Here is a 9,540-nt window from a genome sequence, read left to right on the forward strand (position 1 = left end):
TTGTCACTAATGTTTACACATTGATCTGATGCAGGCCCTTGGTCAGAGTATTTAGCAGCATGGCTTCTACATTTTTTGTCATCTTGATCGATATCTTTAACAGAAGGCTCCAAGTGTTTCTCCTCTTTGCTTCACAAATTTTCATCTCTTAATCTTGATCTACACGTAAAAATCCAACTTCCATGCCTCAACACTCGAACCCTTTCTGTGTACCATTCCAAGTTTCAAGATAATCACGAGAGGTCGAAATGTTGAAAGTTCTAATGGCATCAGCAAGGTACTTTGAATTCAAGTCTTGATTTAGAAAATCTAATGCTTCAGTCCGCTTCTGCGTCTTCAAGACATCGCACCTGCGATTGTGCAGGTGCGCAAGACTACCCGCATCTGCGACCTCCCTCCAGCTCTGCCCAGGTCGCTTTTGCGACGGAATCCTCGCTTCTGCGAGGTCGCTTCCGCGATGAAACTTTCGCAGAAGCGAAAGCATCAGCTGCTGCCCAGAAATTCCAGCAACTTTTCTTCAAGTCCGAATTGCTCCATTAACCTTCCGAAATCGACTCAAGGCCCTCGGGACTTTAACCAAATATACCAACATGTTCCAAAATACAATACGAACTTAGTCGAAGCTTTAAACCGCGCTAAACAACACTAAAATTTCGAATCGCGCCATGAATCGAATTTTGAGTTTTCTAATCTTCCAACTTCTATATTTTGCGCCGAAACATATAAAATCAATTCGGAATGACTTCAAATTTTGCAGGCGAGTCATAAATGACGTAACGGAGCTGTTCCAATTTCTGGAATTGAAATCCGACCTCGTCATCAAAATTTCAACCTTCAGTCGAATTTTTCCAAAATCTCCTATTTTCCATCTTTCGCCAAAATCTCCTATTTTCCAACTTTCGCCAAAATGCGTCGAATTATCCTACGGACTTCCAATTCCAAATCCGAACATACGCCTATGTCCGAAAGCACCATACGAATCTATTGAAATCATCAAATCTCCATTCAGAGGTCGTATGCTCAAAAGTCAACTCTCCGGTCAACTCTTTCTATTTAAGCTTCAAAATGAGAATATTTCTTTAAATTAAATTCTGAATCTTCCGAAAACTAAACTCGACTACACACGTGAGTCATAATACATATTACGAAGCTGCTCAAGACCTTATGTCGATTAACTGGGCGTTAATTCCTAAAACGACAAGTCGGGTCGTTACATGTTAGGCACCATTTTTTAAGGGATAACTATGAGAAGGGTTTGATCACTGTGGGGTTTTGTGCTATTGACAAGCAAATAGCTAACATCTTCACAAAAGCTTTAAGTAGAGATCACTTTAAGGGGAACAGGTTGGAATTAGGGATGATTAAGATCACCTAAAAAAAAGGACCAGTTCAAAGTTAAAAGAAAAAAAAATTATTATTTGGTTAGAAAGTCTGTAAATTGTGTATATAATTAGATTAAATTTTGCTCAGTCTCATACTTTCAATAGTATACTCCTGTGCCATGTGCTAAAATGGCTCATTAATCTCTAATGATATTTTCTCTATTTTGGCAAATTTAGACTTACACAAGAGAATTCTCAGTGAAGAACCTTGTTCATCATCAAGATTACTCGGTTTGTTTTCTACACTCTACATAATTTGAAATAATAATATTTGGGTCATGAGCAGAGTCCTACCTAATTCCAAACTTCTTTTGGACTTATCCGTTACATATAAACCAGTTCCGTTCAAAAGAGTCCCAACCGAATTGAAGTACCTAGATTATAGGGATACACTCCAACGTCTCTTCAAAACTGAATCTCAGTTTGATTAGACTTCTAACGGTCTGAAAAGTTGTCGTTACCCCATTAATTACTCCTCTTTAAATTGGTCAACTTTAGTGTATTCCTTACTTCATCTCTCTCAAGCCGTCAAAAAACTCTCATTCTTTTTCATCTCCCAAACACAATCTAATTCTCGTCTCTTCCATACCCAAGCACAGAAAAGGCAAACACTCCTGAAAACCCTTCATCACCACCGCATGAAACCACTTCCACACCTTCTACCACTCCTTCAACCGCACCACTCTCTAGAAAAGTAGAGTAAAGATGATGGCTCGTAAGATTGTCACTGGAGGAGAGCAGATCAAGAAAATGAACAAACAATTGAAAGCCAATAGGGAAAAAAAATACCAGAAATCTGATGAATCTTTCAAATCTGCTACTGAGGGGGAAGAAATCGTTTCTTCTGAAACTGAACAGGTATCATCTGGCCCTAAAGTCACTCCTGAAACTATTTCAGAGGTTTCTAGAAATTTGGAGAATAGGTTTGTACTGGTATGATCTATAGCAGGTGATGAATCTACAGAGTCAGGAAGGGTTGGTCATAAAAATGAAAAAGGAAAAGAAAAAGAGAGTAAGGATGCTCGGAGTACTATGAGGGGAAAGGGTAAAAGAGTGGTTAATTCTTCACCCACTCCTGTTAGTCTAACCAAAGAAATAGGTGCAATGGTTGTTTGGAAAGAGGAATCTGCTGGAACAGAGGAGAGTGTGAGTAAAACAGGGAGAAGTGGGTCCAGCGAAGCTGCTGAAGGGTTGGTTCAACTTGGGAAAATGTAGATGAACCTGTTCCATCTAAACAGGAAACCCTTACAAACCTACTGAGAAATGTGACTGAAAGTTATAATCCAAAGAAGAAAGGGAGTTCAAAGGTTAAAACCCCTGGCACTGCTAGGGAAAACAAGAAAAGGAAGGCTGCCCCTTCTGTTACTGTTGAAATTCCTCCCACAAGAGGAAGAGACACAAGAAGTCAGCTAAAGCAGAATGAGGCAGAACTGCAGAAAGCCTTAGAAGAAAGTAAAAGAAAAGCAATTGCTAAGGGAAAGAAGAAGATGGATGAGCCTGTTGATCTTGATGAGATGGACCTGGTCCTTCGAGATGAAGATGAGACTGAAGAAGTGGAGGTTCTGACTCCCAAACCCAAAAAAGCCAAGACTTCCACTAAGAAGTCTGTTTCAAAGTCAAAGTCTGCTGAACCATCCACCTTGGCAAAAAGAACAATGTCTACTGTGAAGTCAAAACAAGTGATAGTGGTTTAGGAAGAAGAATGGAGTGGAAAGCAAGAAGATGATTCTGACGCTGAGAAAGACAAGATGACCAAGTTTGGCAAGAGGACTATTTTGAAAGGAAGACTCCTTAGAGACTTGGAGAAGCAAGGAATGGTGTTGCTATTGGAGAAGTTGGAGTTGTAAGGCTGGAAGGACATGGTCCTTTAGATGGATGGCATGTTGGCCATGAATGAATTTGTTGAGTTTATGGCAAATGCTGAGGTTAAAAATGGAAGGGTTACAAGTATGGTGAAAGGAGTGCAAGTCTTTTTCGATGTGAAGGAGTTGGGAGAAATTCTGGGTGTATTTGCTGAGGGGTACAATGACTATACAAAGCTTAAGTGGCCAAGCCTAGAAAATCTTCCTACTGCCCTGGCCATTACCAGAAAATTTAGTGACTGTGAGGAGGAAATTGAGCCCAACGCGGTGTACAAGAGTGAGATAAAGCCACTCTACAAGGTGTTGTTCGAATTTGTCGACAAATGCATTTTGCCAAGGCAGGAAAGGAGGCACATTGCAAACTTCATGGACTTGGTCCTGATGGAGTGTTTGGATAGTGGGAGGCAGATTAATTGGCCTGGATTTATTATCCAACTTATTGATAGGGTTATAAATGTCACCAAGACTCATGCCATTCCCTGTGGCTTTATTCTGACGATTGTGCTTGCACATTTCAAGGTACCTATGAAGAAGTGGGAGGTTGGTACAAGCAAGGATCATTTTGGGGCAAATACTCTGCTTGCTTGTGACTATGAAGTCCATGCCACTCCTAAAGTACTTGGTTCATCCAAGAAGGTACCGGTGAATAGCAAGGTGCGAGCCTTGGTGCAAGAAAGTGGGGGTAAAGATGCTGAGATTGAAAGGCTGAAGAAGAGGTTGGCTGAGGTGGAGAATGAGAGAGATGCTCTCAGAACTGAGCTGGCAAGAGAAAAGGAGAAGAATGATGGCATTCTTTAGGATATGCTGAAACTCCTCCAAGCCAAAAACCAAGCACCTACTCCTTCCCAGCCTTAAGCCTCCTAGTGTAGATCCACCAGTGACCCAGTTCGGGATTTTTTTTGTTTTTGCTAATGTTTTTAGTGTTTTTATTTCTTCTTATGCTTTGTGGTAGGATCTTATCAATCATCAATGAAATTCACTAACTTTTGCTCTAACTGTTTGTTTATATTTCTTTGATGGTTAAAATTCTTAGCTTGATCTATGATGATTAATCCATGATTGCATTTCAAGTAGCCCCAGTGGCCATGAGTAAGTTTTAAAATCATATGATCTTACATATTTATGCAACTTTTCAATGATTCCAAAAGGGGGAAAAAGGTTGTGCTTTACACTTTGAACAGTGATGTTTATAACCTAATGTACCTGGTCATTGATGATAAGTGATAAAAAGGAAAAATGCTTCTAACATTGTGCTGATGTTTAGCTAAGTTGAAGCAGGGCCTAAGCTTATGAAAAGCACAGACTTTGTCTTCATCAAAAAGAGGAATTTGTTGGCCCAAGTGAAGTTTGTTTTGAAGATGGGAAAATGAAGCTTAGGCATGAACCAGGTCCATCCCTTGTGTGCATAGACACGGGCAGATTCGAGCATGTGGGATGCACGTGAAGGAGTTAAGCTTAACTTGGTATAATTGATATCTCCTGATCGAAAAGGTTGCATAAATGATAAGGAGAAGGACTCCTTACTCAAAGAGAACACTATCCAAGATAAGGGAGGAGTTAAAGTTGAGATCAACTAGAACTCTTCCACCAAGGAAGAGTAGAATTAGAACTCAGTTATTTCTTCATCTACTAACTCTATATATTGCAGGATGTTCTCATTTTACAGGATGCACAAAAGCAGAAGTTAAACGTGAATTGAGAGCAAAATAGCAAGGCATTTTGCAAGCAGTTCATGTGTGATTCAAGTGTGCAAACCTGAACCTACATGAACCAGATAGAAGAACCAGTTCCGAGTGTCTGTCTTTTGTCCTAATTCAGTTGTAGTAGGTGTTTTCATATTGTACTTTTCAGCTTTATCTAGAGGCAATTATAATAGGTACTCAGAGTATTCAAGTTAGAGTTAACTTGAAGTTGTCGCAACAGTTAGAGGCTGTTTGCCACAATGGTATTAGAGTTAATCCTAGGTTTACAAAAGTATTTTGTAAATGCAGTTTTTGGCTCAGTAATTTAGGGGAGAGTTTGGAAAAATCCTACTGAGAAGTAGGCCGTAGTTTTTTAACCTCCTGAACCAGGTTTTCCACGAAAAATACTTGTGTTCTTTACTTTCTGCATTTACTATTTCAGCGATAGTAGGTTAAGGAACACTTAGAAGAACCAGGTCCTTCCATAATCAGTTTAAGCGGAAAATTGAATACCACACAAACCCACCCACCCCCCCCCTTGTGTGGTATTGAAGTTAAAACATCAAAATGAAAAAAGAACATTTTTATATCGCGAAAAGAAAATACTCATTTGTTGAAAGAAAAAAAATACTTTATCTATAACATGGAAAGAAAGTATTATTGATAATATTTCTATTTAGGGTGGGGTGGAGTAGGGGTGGAGGTGGGGTGGGGTGGGGGTTGGGGTAGGTGGAGTTGGGGTGGGGCTATGGGGGTGGGTTGGTGGGTTGGTGGGAATGGGAGGAAGGTTGGAAAAGAGTTTTGGAAAATATTTTCCCTTCTCTTGATAGGGAAAACATTTTGAGTTCATGAGAAAAATATTTTTAAAATATCTAATCCAACCAAACATGGAAAAATTAAAAAATATTTGGAAATCCTTCATTCCCAAACACACCCTTACTGTTCAAAACACACTTACTTCTAAAAGTATTTTTGTTTATCTTTTCAAGGTTCATTATTGTTTAGTGTACTATTAATTTATGTCATTTAAATGCATTGCTTCGTGTTGATATTTTTCATTCAAATTATAATAAAGCAAGCAAAATTAAATCTAAGTGACCAGCAAAAGAAGAAATTTTCAAACAAGATAATAGGGTATTGAAACTGCACGATATTAATTATCTTCGTCCATCCTTGTCTTATTTAAGACAACTGAAAAACATTTGGAAAACAAGAAATATAAAAGTTATATAAATAAATAAAAAAGAGTAAAGCTTTAATTGTCATTTGGAGTAAATCTCTATTACTGTGCTTGTTGCAATCTCTAAGTTGTGAAATCATATCCACTGTATGGGGCTGATAGAGACTTTGTGGTGAGCTTCTTTATTTGATCTGACCCGTAGCACATGAAGTCTCCCTTCCCTACTTATTCATTCTTGTCTACGTATTTCTTTTCTAGATAGATGTTATTGTTAATTTGAAATTAGTTAATTTTATTAGATGCTGGTGATGTAGTGACATTGGGTTTTAGGTGTTTGTTAGACACTTGTGTTTGTATTTAGACCTTAATGTTGAATTGTACTTATGATATTGAATTAACATTTATTTCGGCATTGTTATTTATATCACGAAACAATTAATGGCTTAATAATTGGATATCTAGATATTGATTATGTGTTAGCTTGCCTAGCGAGCGGGTTAGGAGCCACCATGGCCTTCAGTGGGATTTTGAGTCGTGACAAGTTGGTATCAGAGATCTAGGTTCTAAGGGTCTTTTCTAATCACGAGCTAGCCTAGTAGAGTCTTGTAGATAGATACTGAGACGTCATTATCTCTGCGAGAGGCTATAGTGATTTAGGAACTTTCCCTTTCTTATTCCTTATAATCCAACTTTATTTCGACTTGAAGCTAATATCTTCAGGTCTTTCCTGCACATTCATATGCGATGTTGAGTACTCGATATCAGTTGGTCGATGATGGTTGGTGATGATGATGCATATATGGTGTGTGATGGTTTTTCCTTGTGTTATGAAGGCATAGTACTATCATCACTTTGTGGAGGGGTTTTCATAGCAGCTCGGTGTTGGTTGTTCCCACAAGTTTAAAATCATACCGAGTGCATAGTGATGCTTCTTGTATTGGTCTTAGAACCGTTTGGTGTAGAACGGTAGGGTGATTTCTTACATGTTGCGGCAGTTGAAGCTCCATGAGAAGGATTATTTGGTTCGTGATTTCGAGTTGGTAGTTATTGTGCATGTACTTACAACTTGGAGGCATTATTATATGTGTCATGTGAGGTTTCTACTGGCCATTTAAGTCTTTAGCAATTGACATGAAGATGTGAATTTGATGCAACAAAGCGTATGGGTAGTTTGGCATTTACTCCGGCGGAGGAAAGGCATTTGTCTATGAATGTTCAGGCCTTGGATTATAGATTTGTGAGATTGGACATTTGTGAGCATAATAGAGTTCTTACTAGTGTGGTTGCAAGGTCATTCTTGTTTGAGTGCATTAGAGATCGTCAGTGTGATGATCTTCATTTGCTTGTCCTGAGGGACACGGTGTTGCGAGGTGGTGTTGAGGGAGTGATCCTTAGTAATAACAGTATATTGCAACTTCAGAGTCAAATTTGTATTTCTAGTGTTGATGGTTTGAGGGGGGTTTATCCTTGAGGAGGCTCATAGTACGCAGTATTCTATTCATTCGAGTGTTATGGAGATGTATCATGCTTTGAAGCAGCACTGCGGGCGGCGGCTGATGAAAAAAGATGTTATTGGGCATGTCTTGCGGTGTTGATTGTCTGCAGGTCAAGAATGAGCATCAGGGACCAAGTGGTTTACTTCGAAAGTTGGCTATACCTAAGTGAAAGTGGAAGCGCATCATTACGGGTTTTGCGGGTAGGGTTGATACGGACCTTGAGGAAGTTTGATGCTATTATGTCATTATGGACAAATGACTAAGCCTGTGCATTTCATTTTGGTGATGACTTCTTATACTTTGAGAGTTAGAATTTACGAGAATTGTTGCTTGAGCTAATAAGGGAATACAAATGCTTGATTATCATTTTGGTATGCAATACGGTATTGAGCCTTGGGTGTGTTGATGGATGTTTCAGTTGTTCATTGGTGGAATGAAACAGATTCTTATAGTTTGTGAATAAGTGTAGACTCGGGAAGATCAATTAATTACATAGTTGTTGTATCTAGGCAAGGACATATAGAGATGTCGATATAAGGTTATATATGTGGGCTATCTCCTATGAGAGGGTAAGAAGCTATGTGATATCTTATGAGGTTCCTATAAATAGTCTCTTTCTATCTAGTGAGATGTTTGTACTATGATTTGGGTTTAGATTGCTTGAGGAAGATGGAACGACTTTCACAGGGTTGAGCGTGCATTGGGTTTGATAATTTGGGATGTGTTATGGTTAGTGTAGCATGATTTTTGAAGAGATTAAACTGAGTAACATGGTGAGATAATGGTAATTAAGAATAGAAATCATTGCAGGTCCTTGGGTTAGGTGATTGTGGCTTAAAGCTAAGTGGGGAGTCTACCATTGACGATTGGATCACATGGTTATGTGATGTTATATATTCCGGACTAAGGGACGCTTGTGGATTAGTTATGACTTAAGGAGGATGACTTCGAGGATGATTAGAGCAAGGAATTATTGGGTGCATGTTTTGTTCCACCTGAGTTATATATGGAGGTTGTGGAATGACTTGGGTTCGATATTCTTCTGTGGATGTAGTATGCAAATGAAAGGATTCGCTCGGTTATTTCTTTTTGGAGAACTCAGGTGCTAATGGAGCACTAGTTGTTTGGCATGTTTGGAAATGTATTCGGGGCTAGGATAGAGTGGTGACTCTCGTGATGGTTCTAATCGGTTCAAGATTCACTATGTGGTATCTAAAGATTCCTGGATTTGTGTGTGACTAAGGATTTGAGATTTGCATTGGATTGTGAAAGAGACTTGGAGTATTTCTATATTATTATAAATTCTGTGATGCAGTGGTTTAGAGATGGAAGAAATAGCTTCGGATATATTGAAGGTCTCTTCAGAGTAGACATTTCGGCTTGAGGTACTGATCACGCCCAACTATGCCTTATAAAAAGGACTAAGCGGTCGCTGTAAATATAATCCGGTTCAAGTCCAGAGTCGAATCCCACAGGGAACTAAGCTATTTACTACAACTTTTAACACTGCTATGAATAGCTCAAACAATTCCCGGATGCAAGATTTTTAAATGGATAATGAGTAGAATTTAGTTAACTAAGGAAAAATGATAATAAAACTAGCAATAATCAAGAATAGAGTTGAATGCAATGGTAAAATGGTCTAGGGTTATTGATTTTTCCAATTGTCGGATTAGTTCCTGACACGTTAGCTATAATCTCGTCATAATACTCTATAAGGAATATGAGTTCTGGGCTACCGCAATTATCTCTCGATCAATTACGATAATTTACTAGAAGTATTCTCTCGAACTACTCTAGTTAACAATTTATGCAACTCAGAATTATCCCACCAAAGCTTCGTAATCCGTAACTCTGCTTTTAAATTCAAGTAATTAATCTCTTAACTTACCCGAAAGTGGTGTTGTTCAACAACAATCTAACCAAGTGTTCTTTCTC

The 9,540-nt window shown here is 38.7% G+C and overlaps 1 protein-coding gene across 1 annotated transcript; it reads left to right on the top strand.

The window, feature by feature from the left end:
- LOC109233694 lies at positions 2,133-3,229 on the top strand. Its single transcript, XM_019399563.1, has 4 exons — positions 2,133-2,305; positions 2,465-2,528; positions 2,621-3,025; positions 3,077-3,229. Exons 1-4 carry the CDS (start codon positions 2,133-2,135, stop codon positions 3,227-3,229), a joined length of 795 nt encoding a protein of 264 aa, XP_019255108.1.

Source organism: Nicotiana attenuata, chromosome 10 (assembly GCF_001879085.1).
Source record: "Nicotiana attenuata strain UT chromosome 10, NIATTr2, whole genome shotgun sequence".
Taxonomy (NCBI): domain Eukaryota; kingdom Viridiplantae; phylum Streptophyta; class Magnoliopsida; order Solanales; family Solanaceae; genus Nicotiana; species Nicotiana attenuata.